The sequence below is a fragment of the Paramormyrops kingsleyae genome, chromosome 3, assembly GCF_048594095.1.
Source record: "Paramormyrops kingsleyae isolate MSU_618 chromosome 3, PKINGS_0.4, whole genome shotgun sequence".
NCBI classification, from domain to species: domain Eukaryota; kingdom Metazoa; phylum Chordata; class Actinopteri; order Osteoglossiformes; family Mormyridae; genus Paramormyrops; species Paramormyrops kingsleyae.
The window spans coordinates 19,017,651-19,039,019 of NC_132799.1; the positions used below are offsets into that span (position 1 = coordinate 19,017,651).

A 21,369-nucleotide genomic window follows, 5' to 3' on the forward strand; every position below is an offset into this window, starting at 1 on the left:
CAACGTGGATGGAGTGCTCACTTTAGAGGATGAAGAATTTTCAGAATGCGAGGATCAAGTTTCTGTCAATTTGGAGTCTGACAGTGAGTTTGAAGAAGACGACAGAACTGACTTTTTGACAAGTGGAGAAATATGGATGTCAAAAAATGATACCATCGAATGGCATTCTTGTCCACGGAAGGAGCCACCATGTCTTGCTGCCAATGTGATAAAGATGCAACCAGGGCCAACACGGATGGCAGTCACGCATGCACATGATATCGTGTCTTCTTTTGAACTTTTTGTTCCAGACACCATCCAGAAAATCATTCTGGAATGCACTAATTTGGAGGGGAGCCGTGTTTTTGGAGAGAGGTGGAAGGAAATGGACCAAATCAGCTTACATGCATACTTCGGCCTCCTTATACTTGCTGGTGTTTTCCAATCCAGTGGGGAATCCACCGAATCCCTATGGGATGCAGATACTGGCCGAGAAATTTTCCGGGCAACAATGTCTATGATAACGTTTCATAACATTTCCAGGATAATCCGCTTTGATAACCGAGACACCTGACCAGCTCGAAGACAGAGAGACAAGCTAGCTGCAATCAGGACAGTGTGGGACAAGTGGGTGGAACTCCTTCCGCTGTGCTACAACCCTGGGCCCAGTGTAACTGTTGATGAGCAGCTTATATCATTTCGGGGCCGCTGCCCATTCAGGCAGTACATGCCTTCTAAACCAGCCAAATATGGAATCAAGATTTGGGCTGCCTGTGACGCCGTTACATCTTATGCATGGAACATGCAGGTATACACTGGAAATTCTAGGTTGCTACCAGTCACTGCAAGAGGAAACGCTGTGATGATTGTGGACCCAAGAAGGACAGAAAAACCCAGTTTACATGTATCAAATGCAAAAAATACATTTGCATGGAACACATACTGAAAGCCTGCTTTTCATGTGGTGTATAAATGCTAGAAATTTGTGTTCATTGTAATTGTAGAATTGTTTTATTTCAATATATCCTTTTCAATTTGTTAAATTGAAAAAACAATAAATATTGATAGCTCTGGAATCCTTGTCCCATTTATATTTGGTCACTATTCATGATATATTGCACTTCTGTCTTTAATACTATTGATTTCTGCACAAAAATAAAAGAAGCAAACAGCACTTTCATTGAGAAAAGTGATTAAGCAGGGTTTAATAGTACATATTAAATCTATTTACTGACTATATTGTTTAAAAGTGAGATGAATTCAACATGTGTTAAGTAGTTTGACTTAAATTTTTTTTTAAATTATTCTTAAATCCCCAAAACAGTGCGGGTGTACCATACCCACGAATACCAGCTGAGTAACAAAAACATGAATACCACACAAGGGTTAATTACAGGTAAGGCAGGCAAAACGCAGACGGACAATACAATGACCGGACTGGGGAAACAAACTGAAACACGGACGAAATACAGAAAGCTAATAAAAACAACCAGAAACAGCTGATCACACGGGGATTCCACACAGGGTTAATGAGGGAGCGTGGCACACGGAAGGAGCGGACGATCGGGGCAGGACACATTGTTTGGATACATTTATTTTCTTACTTTACAAATTACTGTTTTGATAAATGTGCTTAGATGTGTTTAGTACAGTATATGCTCTAAAAAAACATATTAAGGTGTAATTTTTGAGGCCGGGAACCAGCTGCTGGACCAACAACAGGGTTTGCAACAAAGGTAAAGCATTCATTAGGATTTAAAATATTGTAAATAACCTTGATCCAGAGAGGAGAGATTAAGTTTTATCTAGTGAGTGCTGCTGCACATTTTCTCCATTCTCTTTGTCTCACAGACACACACAAATGTGTTATTGTATATGTAAATGGCGGAAACATGTATGTCACTTCCAGTGTGGTATCAAAACATGGTACTGAAAATTAAAATTAATACTAAATCAAAACTAAATTAAAACTAGAAATTTTCATAAAATAAAAACCAAAACTATTTGTACATTCTTAAAAGAAACAGAAACTGAACTAAAACTGAAATACAAAATGGAAAACTAAATAAAATAAAAACTAATGCAAATTTGAAAACCTGATGAGAGGCTCCTTGAGCTCATAACCCTTCACCTGCCCGAAGTGTCACACATTCAGCTAATAACTCTCACCAAACCTCCATGGGGCTCTTGAACACAATGGACTCCATTACAGAAGCAAAAATGGCAGCTGGGAAGGAGAAGCCTCACTGAAAGCTGAACCATTTTTGTCAATGATGATGGATGGTTTGGTCCATCCCTTTTTCTCATTATTCTTCTTATTGCCAGTGCATTTTTCTAGGTGTCAACTGCAATTAAGTTGCAGCAGTTAATATTTCCTCATAAAATTTTGGAATGTACATCAAGTGTAATTAAGGGTATATTTAAATTAGGCTTCCATAGACACAACATGGATGACTTTCTAATTACAGGGCCAACTTTCTTAATTGGATGAAAAAGGACACGCGATTCCATGGCTATGTTTCCCAAATGTCTTTCGTCAATGCTCCTCATAACATTTCTGTGGCCACTTAATTTGGTGTCACCTTTCACAGACGCAAAGCCAAACACACATAGAAAGCAGTCTGGGGTTTTGGATTTCCTCCCAGAGCTCAATGGCCAGAAATATCCATGTTGCCTATGATTGGCCGAGCCACGCCTTCCTGCCACTGCCTTCTTTGGCCTCAGACTGTGGCAGCACCATCCAGAACATCCAAATAAAAACATGTGTCCCACCCAATTAGTGGTCTGGCCTTTCCCCTGCCTGACAACAGCAGTGGGAAGCTCCAGCACACAGACACAAGACTGAGCTACTTCCTCAAAATTGCTTAAACCAGACCCAGCCTATTTTTGAGATGCTGACACCAGGTGGCATGGTTCTGACCAACTGCCATTGATGCTTATTTAATAAGCAGGAATGCAAATCAAACCAAGCTGCTACAGCTATCAATCCCTCCATCCCCCAAATGAAACTATCCTAAGTACAGAAGCTCAGAACAGCCCCCAAATGGGATACAATTCCCAAAGACAACAACAATGGGACTGACAGCAGAGAAACTGTAAAGTCTCCATTTGAAGCAAATTCTCTTAATCTATCAAATTTTACTATGAATTTACATGCAGGTTAAATGCCCCTGCAGGTACTGTCAGGAATAATAGAATTTGTACTATGTAAACAACCTGCCCAGACACACATGCATTTATTCATTTCCTGTTTTGTGACTAGAAATGAGCACAAGAGCTGGGACTCCCAACATTGTGCCTGGAGAAATGGGATAAATGTGGCTGCAGAGATAGATAAAAAGAAAAGATGCAATGTAGAGGAAGGGGGAAGAGGTCACCAATACAGCTTGATGGGTCATAGGTGTAGTGTGGGTCAAAAGGTCTCACCTGCCAGCTGGGTGGGGGCAATGTCCTGGCTGGCGCTGGACGGCAGGATGGCCACAGGGGCGGGCGGTGAGGTCTTCTCCACTACCTCTATCGGTTGATGAAGAGAGAGGAGAGAATGGAATCAGCTACAGAAATGAGCTGGTAGGTGAAATTTAAGCATCGAGACCTGTGTACAGAATGCAGACTGTACCAAGAACCTTTTCAGGAAAACATACAGCATGCCTGCAACACCTCACCAGCACTTTGATAAAGATGATTGTCAACAACAGAGTGATGCCCTGTGTGCCAGATACAGAGCAGTGCGACATCACACACAAACAGCACCGCCAGGTGACATGGTTCTGACTGGCCGCCATCAATGCAGCCCAAAACGCTGTTTTCTGACAAGATTTCTGGTTCTGTAAAACTTGCTTAATTCCTTGTCTAACAAAAATTAGAGTCAGTACTGGTGTGAATTTCATTACAGCTCCCTGGGACATAAACCTATCACACTCACGTCTGGGGGCTTCACTGCCTTGGGTTTCGCATCTAAATATTTTTCTTTGTCACGGGGGGGGCAGTCTCCCACAAAGACACAGAAATGACTTGTCATGTCAGATGAAGAAAATGGGAGTAAGTATGAAAGCAGCACATGTGAGGAATGGAAGTGGAGGAGTCCTAGACAGCTGTCAGACTACGTGTGAGATGGTATGGAGTGAGGATGGACTTGAGTGCTGCTAATCACATTAAAGCACGAACCAATCAGCTGAAACAAAGCCAAGAGTGTAATACACGGCTGTGTAATTGTATAACGCATTATGTGCTAAATAGCAAACATTTATTTCTAAGTGAATTACAGTACTGACAAGACATTCAGCTGAATTACAAATTGAAAATTGTAGATTTCTACACTTCATACTGTCATGGTAATGGTGACTCTTGACATCTATGGTATACTTCTGATATCTATGGTATGCTTCAGATACTTCATGTCTGTGGTATACTTTTATTGCCTATGATGCCAGCACCCTTCCAGTTGCAAGATGGTAGGGTGGGTGTTTAGACACCTGGGTAGATGGGCTCCATCCGTATGGTCGAGACACCAGGGGACAGCTGGGGCTGGCCAGGCGCGCCCCCTGACTTATTATTAGCACCAAAAACAATGAGCTCCTGGATCACAAAGACAAGACAGAGAAGGAGTCGGGTTCAAAGCAGACAACCGGACCAGAATGGGGTCGAATACAGCCATAGCGCCCATCCCCACCTCCACCCCTCCCAACCCATGCAGTGAGCGCATGCTGCTTCACGTCCATGGAGCGATGTGAAAGCCAGTGGCAAAACAGTTAAGTCGCAAAGAGAGAGCAGAGCCAGCCGGAGGTACTGGCCTCAGGGCCCAGCTGCGTCTTAAAGCGGGACATCAAAGAAACTAACCTTTCTGCTTGTTTGCTCCTGTCTTAATGGGAACAAGCATGTTGAACACATGTTTATAGTCCTCCACCTCCGACCATTTCAATTCCCTGCTGCTTGGCCCTTGCCTGGATTTTAAATTTAAGCCTCATACCCCATTTGGCCTTTTGCTGCAGCCAAATGCTCTCCGTTGAAACAAGTGATCCTCTCGAAAAAGAAAAAAAAAAAAAACTCTCCTGTGGTCCTTTCACACCTTGGAAAATCTTGCCCTCTCTGCATATTTCTGTCCCTGTGGGAGCCAAATCTTTTCACCTTTCCCTGTGGAAGCCATGAACAGAGTTTAGCAGAATGTGAGAGAGAGACTCAAAGGCATCAAAAAACATTTGAGCCTTAAGCCCATAAGTGATTACAGTTTCTATTCACTAACGGAGAATCCCTGTTCCACTCTACATTCGGTTCATAGTGTGATTCAATAAATTTTATTCATTAGTAATGATAAGCGGGTGAGTCAACAATTTCCTTTCTGGCTAAGAATGGTTTTGACAAATCCCAAAGCAATCGAACACGTACCTTCTCAGAAGCCTCCACCGGTATAAATTATTTTACTGCCAGTGTATTTACTGCTGGCTTAACCTCTTTGGTGGTTAAAGTGAGCAAAGATTAACCTTGCTCCAGGTGATGATGTCAGGGAAAAATGTGCTTATATAAATAATGCTAATACTGAACTCTCAGCTATTCCGCTTCTTTTTGTGAAGGGCAAAGAGGAGAGATGAACATGGATTTATTTCCTCCTCCAAAAGGGAGATAGCTTTTATTTTTTCCTGTTACTTGCATTTCAAGCCGTGAGTTGAATTTAAATAATCCAAAGACCAACAAAAATTTCAAAAGAGGCAACTAAACCAATACTCCAACTACACATGAATATCCAGGGCATCTGCAGATCATAGGAGATCTCAAAGCTGGGGAATGAAATTACCTAAAAGGCAACAACCCAAGAAGCTGGATATATGACTGTAGGCATATCGGGGGAAAAGCTGCTCTGTTATGCTCTGTTTTTTAGCAGATGCTAAAGTGACAGCCAAGGGGAAAGGCGGACCATGCAGAGATGATGCCACCTTTGCATGCAAGCAGTAACCTGCTGCTGCGTCTGTCAGGTCACTGCCATGCTTCTGGAAGGCACAGCCCTTTTCCACATGGGGTTTCATAACCTACCTGCTCAGGTGCTGTTGTAACTACTGGAGTTGCAAGGGGGAAAAAATAAAATAAGTTCTCACATTTGTAGAAATGTAAATGTGATTGACTGGCATGTCTTGTTTGTGCCCCTCATCTCGAAAATGCTGTAATAAACCGAGTCATTGGTAAAACTCCATGGTTAATTTTTCCCACACTTCAGACCTTTTTGACTAAAACGATGCAGGTTTTACAAGTGAGAAGTCAGCACTGACCATGCAACTAGCCCATCACTCTGCCAACGTTACACACTCCTCTGTGATCCCTACCATTCTCTGGGCTTAACTGACATGTCTGCTAATGATGCCAGGTTTCTCCTTGTCAAGTGACTAACATGTCCAGAGGAACAAAAGGGAAAAGGTCCACTTCATTCCAAAAGAAGGTTGTGGAAGGCATCCATTAGCTAGAGCCTGCAAGCCTTCCTCCTGCGTGGAACTGTGAACATATTCAACTGACTTTACACAGCAGACATGCTATATGTTCTTCTATGTTCCCTGGGGATCAAGACATGATCTGTATCTGAGGAGGATTGGAAGCACTGGGTACAAGGACAACACAGAAGGTAAAGAGGGCTACAGGCACCATGGCTCTGCATGAGCTATAATCTACGGTGCATAAAAACGTGGTGCATAAGACACAAAAGGGCAAAGCAAAAAATGGGAACTGGTCACATGACTCAGAGATCCTCGTTAAATCCCTGCAGGGTGGTAGGTTTCCCACCCTTGTTATTTAGGAAATTTGAAGTGATGGCTCTCTATGAATCAACATATAATTTTCCAATTATATACCATCAGAAATTTGGCTTAAGCATCTCACTCAAGGGTGCAACAGAAAGTCCTCTGTGAGTTTTCAACAGGAGTCTATGTCCTTAGCCGTTATGTAGTACAGAATATAGAGCAGTAGAACTAAGTTAAGACGTTAATTGATTAATTGAAGAGGTGTGTCACTGATACTAGGACCGCATTAACCCAAATCATGTCCTCAGAAGTGGGTGCGTCAGGTATCTGTGTGGAGACAGCCACACAGTTACAGTACACTCACCTGGGATGGCTGGGACCTGCCTTTCAGTGATGCTGAGGGCCTCAACATGCCTCTCTACTGTGGGTGAAGGAAGAAGAGGCACCAGGGGCTTCTGGGGGATGACCAAATTCGGCTGGTTGAAGGGTTTTGGCCTGTAGGTTCCTGTGACGGTGTAGCCCATTCCTCCGGGGCAGATATCCTTGAAGTCAGCTACACATAAAGAGGCACATGCCCCCCCCACAAGTAAAACAGCAGAAGAACATGAACCTTGCGTATTTTATAACTAGACAGAGATCCAAAATTCTTGCTGATTCCTTATATCACAAACTATGGCACAAGAGAGTTATGACAAGCTAAATCCAACACTAGTGTCAAAGTAGGCATCCCGATCATCACTTCTAGGTACATCTGTATTCCACTCTACTATGGGCTTATGTTTGTTGCTTTATCTCAGCACAGACCCAGACCACAGATTTATCCCCTCCAGCTGGACTAATGGACACTTGTAACTCTGAAAACAGTGCACTATACACAGGACTGCATTAAAGAAAGCTTGCAGATCAGCACAGATTTCTGACTATTTCCTGTGATCCCACTAAAGCTCCCAGGTGGCGTAGGCTTCCAGAAAAGAAAGCCTGTTCTTCCATGGAAGGCCTGTCACAGCATGATGTTGCACATCCCATCTGTCTGTTCCAGTCCATTTCCACAAAAGAGTGGGCCTTCCACTTAGCCCTGTTGCCACTCTTAATCCACCTGTTTGGAGATGTTTCCAACAAACAGCCCATTCTCTCAACCTTCTAGTTTGGAAAAAGCTGAACTGAAACCCCATGAAGGTGTTGAGACCCACACCTCGCTGGTATGGGATGCATACTGAGCATTGTGCTCTCTTCACTGATGTCAGGGTTGTTACAACTTTCATATACCTCATGATTATTATTGCTGTTGCTACACGTTTGTTTTGCTGTTATCACAGACATCTGGACAGCCTTCAGGTATTTATTGATGGTCACAAGCAGATGTTAATGATTGAAGCTGAAATAAGGCAAACTGTTCCTACAACCATGGTGAAAGCAAAGTGTCAAAAAATACATATATCCAGGCAGGTCTGGTTTTGAAACACATGTGCTGAAAACCATATTTGAAAAAGCTACAGGAACCTATTCAGCCCCAATATACTCAAGACCTCTGAACCAGAGTGTCTGAGACACCAGGCGGAGCTGAGTAGAAGCCCTGATATGTTAGAATGATGTGAGAAGCGACTACTGCAGCATGGTGGACATGCAGGGGTCATGTGAAGGGGCAGGTGAGGAGAGGCCAGGCTCCACCCCATGGGGCAGGGTGTGGGCGGGACTTACCGGTTCCAGGAATGGGACACCTGTCACAGCTTGGGCCCCAGGCCTTGCCCACACTGCAGCAGCACAGCTGTTTGGTCAGCTGGACTGACAATGGGTGCAAACACTGCCTCCCTGAGCTGACAAAGCGGAAACAAGCCCCCTCCTGCTCATGGACCATGGGGGTATCGGCTGGGGTGCAGCGGGGGATGAGGACGGGGTGTGGCAGAGAAAGAGAGAGAGAAAGAGAGAGAGAAGAGAGAGAGAGAGAGAGAGAGAGAGAGAGAAGAAACTCCCGTCACCAGAATCTCCTTAGAGTGCAAAAATGCTTGGAGATACCTAACCTATCAGAAGGGGCCTTGAGGGCTACATGTTACATCCAACGTATTTTTGGTCAGAGATGGCAGCTTATATAAACATGCAGCACAGAGGGGCAGGGCCAAGCAAGCTCTGGGTTCATGTTTATATGGCATGATAGAGCAGCAGGACAGTGTGGTCAGCAGCTTGAGGAGAAGCTGACAGCTTTTAAAAATCTGTCAGAAAACATACATATATTCAAACATATATGGATGGAAAAAAATTTATAATTTACCCAGCTAGTCATGAAGATGCATCAGGGAATACTAGGATGCTGAGGAGTTCAAATGGCTGTAAAAATACAAGCTATTCCTTAACTTATTCAGCCATGAGGAAACGAAAGGCTTCCTTTCTCTTCTCAAAGCAATTTCAGATACCAGGATGGGGCCTGATTAGAACCTGACTGGGGGGGGGGGTTGTGCCTGTAAAACAGACTCAGCACTTCATTACTGGAGGATATTGTAGGAGGGGCGGGGAGTGATGAGCAATAACCAACCACTCCCTGATCCCCCTTCCTGCAGCCTACCTCTGTTAGACTCACACAGCTCTTCCTTTATTGCTGTGGCAGGTGGGGGCCCTCATCCCAAACCAGTGAGATTTTAGGGAGTCAGTGCTGGTTTCTGAGGTGGCACAGCAGACAGGATGGGGAGCATGTGGGTGTAGTTGTTCTGATGTGATACATTGTTCTTCTTTCATTTAGAAACACTTCTACAGTAGCATAACGGAAACTGCTTTGCACTGAAGAGTAGGCTGCAAGGATGACTGACTGCTACAAACACAGACACAATAGCAGTAGCAGAGGTGAACTCCCAAGACTCCCCGGCAAAAGCAGTGGAACATTCCAGAGCTTGACAGGCGACTATATTTGTTTCTCTGACTGCCATGCATGCCCAAATGGTGGGAGCTGCCCAAAACATGCGGTGATCTGTTTGTACAATCAGCAGTGGGAGGGGCCGGTCAAGTCATGCACACATGCATGAAATGAAATATGAAAGGGGTATAAAAGCTAACATACACAGGCGTTGCTTAGCAGACAGTAGCCAGCGGAGTGGGTAAGAATGTGGACTTGTAAACAGGAGACCATAACAGACAATCCCAATGGGCTGTGTGCCTTGAGCAAGCTACTTAACCAGTACTACAGTAAAAAGCCTGGCCCTTTCAGGTCAGAGTAGTGGCAGGCCGCTCTCTTATCTGTGTGTTTATTAACCTCAATATAAATATTAAACTTTTCCCATTACTAACTTTATTTTTTCAAAAAGCAAACTCTGGAAGGACCAGGATCACAGAAATTTTTACCAGCACTATCAAGTGTGTCCAGAAGATGGTGCTTGCTAACGAACAATATCTGGGAAGGTGTACCTAAACCAGGGCTGCTTGGATGGTGAGGACACCCACTTTGGGCTGCCTCAGCCCCTCAATATCTACGTTAGTTCTGCCAATAAGCCGTTTGTTTCCCTGTTGCATAGCTGAATAACTGTAATAAAGGACGATTTGAGGAATCTGCTTCTCTGAATTCAGCACCTGTAAATTACTTCAGTTCTTCAGCTCAGCTCACTAATCAGAACCCACATTTTTGATGCATAAATATAATACATAAATGCATGCAAATGCACAAAATATACATAAACAGCAAATTAGCAAAAGGTAAATATATCTGCACTTTAAAAAGTTTAAAAACTCAACACAAGAGGAAGAGGACTGCCAGACTGGAAGCTGCCGGAAGAAACTCACAGATGCAGTTGGTGAGTGTGGCATCAGGTAGAAAGCCCGCCTTGCATGTGCACCTGTAGCTACCTACGGTGTTCAGACAGTCTCCGTTGTGGCACACACCTTGCAGAAGGCACTCATTGATATCTACAGCCAACAGTGGGGAGACAGACAGAAAAACATAATGCAGTCAGTGTTTAACACTCCATGAACTGATAGGAATACAACAGGTTTCTAACAGGTAATTCAAAGGTGTGGGGTGACAGGAGGAACAGAATGGGGAAGAAGGGATCTCATCAGAGAGTCAGGAAAAAGAAAAGCTGGAAATGAAGCACGTCGTCTCTTGCCAGAATCCGGCCGTTGGCACAAAACAACTGGAGGGGAAATATTTCTTGTCTACTGGGAACTCACCCTCCATGTCTCCACAGTCCCAACCCAGATGGAAGGCTTATTGCCAAGAATGTGCCACTTATAACAGGAAGAAGACCTGATAAGAAGCCCTCAATGATGGCTTCCAATCCTGTGCTAATGTAGCCAGTAGGACATGGTGTCACATTTAATGCATGTTTCTGCAGGCCAAGAAGTACAGGAATTACATTTATGATGCACCAACAACATCATGGACCTCTGCACTGACCAGGAACCTAATGTATAGAGCAAGGGCACTTAGGGCCCCCTGATGACAAGCTCTAAGATGGGCCACAAGATGGTCTGGAGTAGTTTTTTTTTTTGCTTCCTGTGATTGGGTGGCATTTGCCCAGCCTTGGATTTGGCTAGGACATCCCAGTGGACCTGAGCCTAGACCTTACGAGATTAAGGGCAGCTGGATCAAGTCAGTGATTCATCATGGCTCTCCTTGTGAGTAGCTCGCTGGTCAGTCCTAATGTATTGGTGTCACTGCACGCAATCATATCCGAATCCAACACAAATTAGAGGAATCAATCAAACACAGCACCTGCTGTTTGCCTTTACCCTCCCCCATGTTCAGCACTGGGTATTTAAGCCCAACCTAGGCAGGATTGATAGCCAACAAAGATATGAAAAGAAACAGAGCGACAGGGAAGAAACTGTCATGTGATGGACTTCAGGTGACTCCAGGGGATGCTACCAAAAGCTGCTGGCATGCAGCAGTGGAAATGAAGAACTCAAGTGCCCTGGCAGACCTCCGCAGTGCAATTGTGAGCCCTCGCTGCCAGCATGGGCCATTTGGAGCAGTAGGACCTCATGCAGGAATCCAGCATGAGCAAAATCACCTTTGCCTCAAAAGGTATATTCTTAATTTTTTTCTGCGCACACAGTTTTTACATTGTTTGTGACAAATCACTTTTTATGGCTTACTTCTTCTGGCACAGCTGTCCAGCGCGTTGAGAAAACAATGGAATTCTCCCCGTTCTGCGTGAAAGATGAGCCAGGCAAGACAGCCACAGACATATTTAACAAGAAGCAAGCTGGAGCTCCTACCTTGGCAGTGCGAGTTGTTGATTCGCGTATATCCTTGGGGACAGTCCATTCCGTGTCTCGCATCTGTCAGAGGGATAGCTGGTGGTGGGGGTGGGGGTGCAGATTGTAGCTTTTATTCAGTCAAGGGTATTTCAAGGGCTTGAGACAGCTCACAAACTTATCACGCTGGTTTATTATTGTGTCATAAAACAGATGGCCTAGCCTGGGCTCTGTCTCGTAAGGAATCCAAGGTTTTTCCAGTTTTTCCACCAACAAGCAAGTGAATCATTCTGAGGTCCAGCTTTTGCTGCCAACTTCAGGGCTGCTTACAGCTCCTTTCAGAGCTTAAAGGTCAAGTAAGCTGGAGGTGTTAATCTAACCAACATTATAGCCTCTAAAATAGACAATATCCTGGTGCTTAATATTCACTCTTGCCCAAAGTCTAAAGCTACCTCCTGAATTCATATGTCTGATGATGCACTGTATTACCGTGTCACCTAGGAGAACAGGGCCTTGTAGCAAGAAGTTTGAATGTGATGTGAAGCTGGAATAGCAGCCTCACTGCCGCACCAACTGTGGCGATGTTTCAGATAATGTGGGCACCTGGGTGGTTTGACTGACTTTTCAATAAACCCTGTGTGACTCACTGAAGCTAATTAACTTAAATAAATATGCAGATTTGATGGAAGGTCCCACTAACTTCCTAAAGTCTCTATCCATCCATTTTCTGTAACCATTTCTTTTCAGGGTGACAGGGGTTCAGGGTCTATGAGCACAAGGCTCACAGAGCACACTCACCCACAGGCAATTCCAGTTACTCCAATTACCCACATTATTTGTTCAGACTGTATGGGGAAGCTGGAGTACTCAGACGAAACCCCATAACAACATAGAGAACATGAAAACTCCACACACATGGAGCCATGGCAGAGACTTGAACACTGGGCCCAGAATTCTAAGGCAACAATGCTAACCACTGTACTGTACCACTGTGTCATCATGTCACCCCCTTCCTGATGACTCTTGGGCTCAAATAGCAGCAGTTTCAAGTGTTCCTCTATGAATTGACTAAGCAAGTGTCCATGCATTGTCATGGCAGGGACTAGGAAAGTGGGTCCAAATGCAGAGAGCGACTGGAAGACGGGGAATAGACGAGAATAACAGGAGACAATATGGGGACCGGTCTTTGAGGGACCAAGGATCCTCTCAGAATCCCTCTCGGCTCCAGGACACTCTCCCCCTCGGTGGGGACTAGCCCTCATTTCTGGGACCCAAACCCAGACTGCCAGAAGCTGGGAGGACCAACTCGACTGGGCAGACAGACCAAACATAACATTATGATGACCAGGGCTAGAGCACTCCGGAGAGTGCCAAGGAAGTGGCACTGAACCCAGGCAGCAAGACACACTTTTTTCCTGGAATGCAGGTGTGCTGCCAGAAAAAGGTTAGACTGTTTTGGGGAGCTAGGGGGAACTGCTCCACAGTGCCCACTGCTGGCCAACTGGCTGGGGGCATGACTTACATAAATACTGTAGGCATCACACAAAAAAAAAATTATTACACTAACCCCGTGTTTGTCAACCTGGTCTTCGGGGACCCCCAGACATTTTTGCTCCCTCCCAGATAGTAGACCGGTTTGAGAAACACTGCACTAACCAGTTATCATCACACAGGCATGACAGAGCTGCTGCCCTTTACTGGAGGACTGGACACATTTAAGAATATTCAGATCTTAGCATCCTGCTTTGGTATGCCAGAAGGAGCACTTGAGCACTGACTTCTGAGGAAATAAATACGCTTTTGATATGATACTCAAATGCAGGCCAAATGACACAACAAACCCAGTCCCTTCAGTCAGACTAGAAGGACACACTACTAAGAAAAAAGAGCGCTTTGTCAAAATTGGAGCCCCATTTTGAGTGTTTCATTGCGAGTCAGTGTCTAAGAAGATGCTCCTCTAGCCCATTTTGCTGAGGGGTGGGGCCACGTTTGGTCAATGGGAGAGGAAGGACCTAAGAGGAAAGCTGCTATGTGGCACCAGTAATCCCATAAAAACAGGGCTGTATCACTCACTAGGTGCTACAGACAGGTATTACTGAGCTAAGGTACTGGGCTCGTCAGGAGGGAATGTTTTGTGGAAGTAGTAACCAGCCGGCCCTCAAATATCTGCATGCGAAGTGGCTTCTTGGGAGCAAGAACCATGTTTTTTTGCAGCTAAGCTAATTCATTTACCGGCTCCGGCTGTCTCTGGCATTCAGTAAGACGGCTCATGCAGTGGCTAACCTTGCAGCCTGGCAGCTCTCAACTGCAGCCAAGGGCGAACACTAGGCCTTTGTTATTTCTTCAAAGGGCTCCAGTTTTGGGGGGCGGCAAAGACAGCCCTCCGAGCCCCCCCCCCCCACCTATAAGGAGCCAGACTAGAGCTAGAGCTTTTAGCATGTGTGTTAGGCCTGTCAAAACCGTGGTGTGTGGTGAGAGGTGAACATTGAACTCCTGTTTTAGATCTGTGCCAGACAAACACAATGGATAATGAAGGCAGCAAGGAAGATTTTTAAAACACAAATAAAAAAAAATAACAGATCTTCTCATCTGCTTTTTGGCATACAGGCATTGAGATAACAGTACAAATCACTGCAGATAAAGTGGAGCAGGCCCTTCTGTCTCCACATATTCCCTCTCACATTGGTGTGGTACACACTGCACATTTGACACACAATTGTTAGACTGTCATGAGGCCCCTCCAGTCCTACCAGGTCAACGGGTGGCTAATGCTCCACCACATGCTGGTCAACCTTCCCTGTCTCAGCTGGGCAACGAAGGGTAAAAATAACACAGGAAAAGCAAGAGAGGGGCTCCAGGGAGCCAAACTCGGCCCAAGGCATTTTAAGCTTCCAGAGCCCAGCATGGCTGTTTTCTTCCAGGGATAAATAAAGGGGAATAAAGTCACCCCTTGACACATTTTCCACTCTGCCTGTTTCCACATGCAGCAGGCAGAAAATGCACAAAGGGAAATGGGGGAAGATACAAAAGGAATATGATCTCATGGACCAATGGTCATGATCAGATCCTTTGATCAGGTTATTGAGAAGGTGGAAGGGTGGGTGCTGTTCACTGTGCCATTAAACAGAAATAGCTAATCCGACATATTGTTTGGGTATGGGCAAAAACATCAATTACTGCTGACAGAGCATTAATTTAGGCAAGGATAAGGCAGAATCTAATGTTCTGGTGTCACAATCCAAACCAAAACTTTATAGGAAAGGAAATTTAAAAAGAGCTTCAGTGTTGCCTGTCTTTGCTAATGGCTCGATCACATAGACCCCTAGGGATCTGCTGAGAAGGGACCATCAAAGATTCTTGTAAACAAAAAACAGACGGTGTTTTTTTTTCCAATGTCCTCAACAAAAAATTAAATCAGGATGACACAGGGCTGGAATGGCCGTGACTGCACTCACATCCATATACGGATGAAACATTAACAAACGTCATTAGGAGTCAATTCCCAGGCATCCCACACGCTGCTGACAGCCAAGTTGTTCGAGAGAAAGCTATAAAATGAGTCAGCAGCAAGGTCGGCGGTTCAGCCAGTGTTTCAGATGAATGGAAAGGGCTCCTTGTGGGGCCTCACCGGGCCACTTGACTCAGCACTATCCTATCCTGTGTAACCTCAACTATCTTCTGCCTTTTCTTGGATATGATTGAAGGCATAGAATGCCTCCTCCACCACACGCTTTGAGTTTTAATTGGTTAATCAGGTCCTGATGTTCCATGCAGCAAGTAGGTAGAGATTGATGCCTGGACAGGTCGAAGATTGGGCAAATTGGTCACCTGTCTCTTCATGTTGGATTTTGATTAGCTGACCGACCAGACCAATCAGAGCACCAATCAATCCCGACAAAACTATATGCAATATTTAAAACGGCACTTATAAATCTGTTTTGATACACTTGGCACATAAGATAGCATAAAGCTTGTTAGCGGCAATCTGGGTCAAGAGAATAAAAACTGCTACTTACAGTGTTTCTTGGGGCACTTTTGGCACTTGTGGAAACCCCAGGAGGTGCCGATGGAATTACAGCAGTCCTCCTGCTTGGACAGGCCAGGAAGCATTTTCCCACACTGCAATTCACAGACAACAGTGTTAGCAATTTTAGGTCTGAACCCATGTATTTTCCACGCATTGTGAGGCAGTTTAACCTCTGAAGACTTACTACTAGAAAATGCTATGCATTAAAGCAATCAAGAGTTAATTAACACTGTCTCTGTTGTCACTAAGTTCCATCCCCCCTGCTGGCCATGTGCGGGAAATCTATTTTTTTTTCTCGTTCTCTCCTGCAGGTAAGTGATCAAACCATACGCTGTTCTTAACAGCTTAGCATGTTAAACATATTAGCATTGCAGAGTCCCAATTTCTCAGCCCAGCAAACATCCACTTTAAGAAAGTACCCATCTCCTCCTGAAAAAAGTAAGATGGAGGGTGAATGCAAAAATGGTCCCAATCGTGCAGCTGTGAATTTGATTGGAAATGTAGTTAATTGAGCAATTATAGAATTATGAAGGATGTTATGCCATTGTGCTAAAATGGCATAGAGTAAACAACTTCCACTGTGCTGCAAGGTCTGAGGTGTAGGGCTGGGCGTATGTCAGAACACAAGCATTCTCCAAGGGAACTTCACCTTTTACGGCTCATCCATATTCCCCAGACAAGAGGTGTGCCAAATAAATCCATTCTTATCTTCACCAGATCTTGAATCATTGTAGCCAACGCAGACGGATTAAATCGACAGCTTAATTAGAACTTGATGTACTGCGCATAGAGTATATCTAATGACCACGTATGGTGGCAAAATGGTAAATATGGTTGGGGGTGATTTCTGACACTCAGAGCTATAAGGCATCTGCTTCAGGGAAATGTAATCCCAGTGGTTCCTGAGGACGGCCGGAGCTACGTTCAAAGTGGGCTTGCTGACCACAAATAAACAGTGCAGGCGACATCCCTGGGGGAGCTTACTTTAGAGAGATGAATGCCTTGGATGGATGCCTTAATCACAGCCCCCCAACCCTGCCGGGCTGCTCCTTCCAAGGCGCTGGCCTCCCTCCAGCTCACTCATTTGCCTGTAATTGTCGTTGAGCCCATTAATCTTCAGCTTAGATTCGGCTCCTGACACTGCCACCATCACAGGCGAGTTTAAGGAGTGTGGAATTACGCGGGGATTGAAGCAGGAGCTCCCCATGACAAACATGCTCAGTTCAACACTGAGAGATCTGGGGGCGGGGATCAAAATCCATCAGGCAGCACTGAAATTGAACCGCATGGAGATATTTGATTTCAGAAATAACCTAAAAAATATCTACTACCCTGATATTACCTGGGCCAGAACAGAAAGACTTGAACAATGCTTCCTAAATCACAGGGCTGAATCTGAACTCGATACGGCTTATCCAGTAGACTCCTGAGCTGAAGCTCACATCTACTTCACCTATGTGGTAAGCAAGTCACTTTGATGCTGGTTACTCACTTATAGAATGAACATCTTAGTCAGGAACCTAGGACACTTCATTCTGAAGCTCGTCATTTATTTATAGAATATTCACTTACAGAAGAAAATGTTGGAGACTGGGACCTGATATCCTCAGAGACACCAGAGTCTGAAGCTGGTATCTCATCTCCTTGATGGACACTTCTTTCTGAAGTTGGTAAGTCACTTTTACAATAAATTCTGGAAGCTGGGAATTGTTATACATAGAATCACCTCTGTCTGAAGCTGGTATCTTATCTTCTTGATGGACACTTCATTCTGAAGCTCGAGTACATACTCCCTATTTCAGGGCCCTATAGCCAAGCCTGTCCCTTACCTGCATCCCAGTGGTCTCCTGGAAGCAGCGGCCCAATGTGCTCTTAGAGGTGACAGGGTAGTGATGGATGAAAGTCTGCTGGTTGGGGTAGACATGGTGGGTCTGCTGGCCCTTGTGGGTGGTGTAGCCTGACTGGGAGCCCTTAACCTGCTGTCCATTGGTATCCAGCTGTGAGACCTGGTGGACTTGCACGGACGCCTCAGGAGGATGCTTTACATGAATGTTCACAATGCTGGGTGTGAACTTTACTGTGGGAGGGTGTAGAGAAGGGAAGGAAGAAAGAGTATGAGGACCAACAGTAGGATGGGGGGATAGAGGGGACAAACAGGGTAAATAACAAAGAAAAGACTTCTAATTCAAAAATAAAACAGCTAGCTCAACTTAAACACTTCCAGTTAAGTTCTGAGAAAGAACTAAAAAGACAATTAATATTACAGACAGCCAGTGTGTGGTTTGTTTAAAGCTTTATAAACCTCAGAGTTCTCAGAGAGAAGCCATATGTCAGGACAAAGGACAGTCCATATGCAGCATTCCAGGTTCTCATGGGGAGAACAGAGGTCTTCAAAAAAACAGCTGTGACTGGCTGAACTAGCAAAGGGTACATTTCTCTGAAAGCCCTGCGACATCCTGATGGAGTAACCGCTAGCACTGGATCCAGAACCCATTATAAAACAAATTCCTGCCTGCCGTTTGGCTCAAATAGACCTTTCCAGACTGTTGCTTTCAAGCAATGTGTCCATTAAAGTCATGCAATGAAAAATCAGCTAAAGTTTTTAAAAATAAAGTTTAACTGATTATAATCAAAAGCGTTCAGTAAGATCACAGCTCACAGTCACACACGCATGCATGCGTGCGTGTGCACACACACACATACACATGCACTTATATTTAAATGCTGGTTACATAGGCCCGTACCTTGGTTCTGGCCTCCTCCAAAGGTGAGCGGCAGGGTGTGCGTGGAGTGCACCTGCGTGGCCCGGCCATGGCTGACGGAGAGGGTCTTCTGGGATCCGCCATGGACAGGCAACTGGCAGAACTTTCCAGTGAAGGTAGGTGGACACTGGCACTGGTCACGGTTGCTGCATTGGCCCCCATTCATACAGGGCAGGTGGCAGACCACTGGGAGAGGGGTGCAGAGAGGGTCAGGGGAGCCATATCCAAAGCTCATTGGGTCTCACTCTCAGGGGGATTGTGTGATCAGTTTCAGGTGGACAGTGATGGCATGGGAGTGCAAACTGGTGCAGGTATGGTACCAGTTAGTACATGAGTACAAACACCACCTCGAGTCCCAACACTGGGGGATGCTGATGACAACCATCACAAAATGAGCTTTGGGCAGGGGGGGTGCAGCATGCAGTCTTTTGCTCCAAGGAAGCTATAATTCCACCAAAATTCCCCATGGCTGTCAAAGTGCATTTCAGCAGCGGTCATTGATTTCTCTGATGCAAAAATCATCCTGTGATTGAGTAGAGTGTGCCATCCCATGCAGAATTCAGGGAGGGGAGGCCTACGCAAAGCACCTCTAGGGGCTGCCACTAATCTCTGGGGGGGGGGGGGGGGGGGGGGGGCAATAAGATGGCTTAGCCTTCCAGCTTTACAGCTCAATGCTGCAGGATCCCCCCCCCTGCACCCAGCTCAGTCTGTGCTTGCTCTCACTCTGCCTTCCTCTATGAGAATTGTCAGTCACCCAAGGTTTATTCATCCACAAAGGAATTTCCTCCACAGTCACAGCTAGACTCCACACAGGCAGCAGCAAGCTGGGTGTGCACTTCATGGCGGGAGTCATGTGCATCACACAGAGAGGCACAGCAAAACTGCCACCCAGAAGGAGTTGCGGGACCCCGAAAAGCCCCAGATGGACCACTGGTGAAAACAAATGATTATTAATTAACGATCGTCTGTAGGAAAAACTGCAGGTCTTCCCAGAAAAAATGTGAAAGGAAGCCAACAATCACCAGCTCTCAACATTTTATTACGCTCTACAAAAAGGCACCTCTAGCAAGGACATAGAGCCAGATACACTTGCAAGATAAAGCCTTGTTATTTATATAATATATATTTATGTATTTCAAACATGGTCCTGACACAGGATTTCCAGCTGTAAAATGGCTCACGTTTGAGTGCAGAATCGAATCTGTACTGGAGAATGATTCATTACCACTATGAAACCACCTGCAAGGAAAGATGCTCAAATAACCCTGCTGTCACGCAGGCACAGCACTGACTTATCTGCAGTCGTAAATGTTCAAAAGTCCTGTGAGACAGCAAACAGGAATCAAATTGGATGATAAACATGCCATTTTTGAGGAAACAGAACTTGATGCTGTTTTTGTGTAAAGTACCATTTTTGAGGCAGTAGGACTTGGTGAGGTGGGCAGTGCTGTTTTTGAGGCAGTAGGACTTGGTGAGGTGGGCAGTGCTGTTTTTGAGGCAGGAGGGCTTGGTGAGGTGAGCAGTGTTGTTTTTGAGGCAGGAGGGCTTGGTGAGGTGGGCAGTGTTGTTTTTGAGGCAGTAGGACTTGGTGAGGTGGGCAGTGCTGTTTTTGAGGCAGGAGGGCTTGGTGAGGTGAGCAGTGTTGTTTTTGAGGCAGGAGGGCTTGGTGAGGTGGGCAGTGCTGTTTTTGAGGCAGGAGGGCACGGTGAGGCGGGACATTCTGTGTTTGAGGCAGGAGGGCTCAGTAAGGCGGAACGTGCCATTTTTCCACCATCTGAGAAACTGGCGAACCACGCTAACAGAAAGTGCCATGCAATCTCTACATAGGCCCATCCAGATGTGGTGCCCCTGAAGCACTAACACTCCAAGCAAAGGAAAAGCCACAGAATCCACTGTAAGCAAATATCCAGGAGTACAAAACTAGCCCAGAACTTCTGTGTTGCGGAGGAGCGACTCAGGAACTGGGGGGGGGGGGATGGAGCGGTCATGGTTAACGAGCGGTGTAATAAATCTGACTTCCCCTAACCTCTTATTATGGTGAGAATAACAGTGCCTTGGCATCCCTGGGTCTGGAGGCAGCACAGAAGTCTGTCTGCCATGATTCTGCATGAGGAATTCAGCTTTGTAATCAAGCTACCAGGCCCAGCTGAGGACTGTAGGATCAGGTGCCCGTTTGTGTGTTATTTATGTGTTTGGAGAGGCTTTCACATGCAGTTATTACTAGATTTTAGTTTAATTAAGAGGATCCCTGGTAGGACGATGCAATGGCAAGTCTAGCTTCTTTACCAGTAAGAGAGCCGCTGCCTGGGTTTGAATCCTGGAAAGTACTCAAGTCACTCAGTATGTCTGCATCAGTCTCATTTCTCAGGATGTAATTAGAAAGAATGTACGATCACTTTCAACCCCACTTGCAGAGCTCCTTGATACATAATAACCTTATGACTGCTACCCAGCAGCTACGGTGAGCATCCCACTCGATGTGAAAGACATACACATGCTTAACTATCCAGTGTTAGTGAAATCCGTGATTACTTTCAAATAACAGACACCTCCAGTACAACCGAATATAAGAGACTGCTAGCCAATGAGAGATCACAATTAGCACTCAACACAGGAGAGTAAGCCCTCAATCGATTCCACTAAAACTCCACGTAAAATTCAGCAATCACCGTACAACTTCTAAGAGAGATTAAAAAGAACAGCT

General features: G+C 45.3%; 1 protein-coding gene across 8 annotated transcripts in view; it reads right to left on the reverse strand.

The window, feature by feature from the left end:
- The window catches only part of ltbp1 (latent transforming growth factor beta binding protein 1), a 78,997-nt gene that overhangs the window by 25,195 nt on the left and 32,433 nt on the right, over positions 1-21,369 (reverse strand). For 5 of the 8 annotated variants that reach the window (XR_002837075.2, XR_002837076.2, XM_023803085.2 and 2 more), the window contains 10 exons: positions 18,648-18,851; positions 17,733-17,980; positions 15,893-15,995; positions 11,898-11,975; positions 10,461-10,583; positions 8,397-8,564; positions 7,063-7,251; positions 6,004-6,026; positions 4,452-4,554; positions 3,406-3,492 (listed from right to left, as the gene is read on the reverse strand). Coding sequence is in view for 6 of the 8 variants with exons in the window: in XM_023803085.2 (XP_023658853.2) it covers positions 3,406-3,492; positions 4,452-4,554; positions 6,004-6,026; positions 7,063-7,251; positions 8,397-8,564; positions 10,461-10,583; positions 11,898-11,975; positions 15,893-15,995; positions 17,733-17,980; positions 18,648-18,851 (1,326 nt within the window). In the remaining 2 variants the exon portion in view is untranslated. The remainder of the gene's footprint in view (positions 1-3,405; positions 3,493-4,451; positions 4,555-6,003; positions 6,027-7,062; positions 7,252-8,396; positions 8,565-10,460; positions 10,584-11,897; positions 11,976-15,892; positions 15,996-17,732; positions 17,981-18,647; positions 18,852-21,369) is intronic. The other 3 variants (XM_023803093.2, XM_023803116.2, XM_023803103.2) reach the window with 3 other exon arrangements.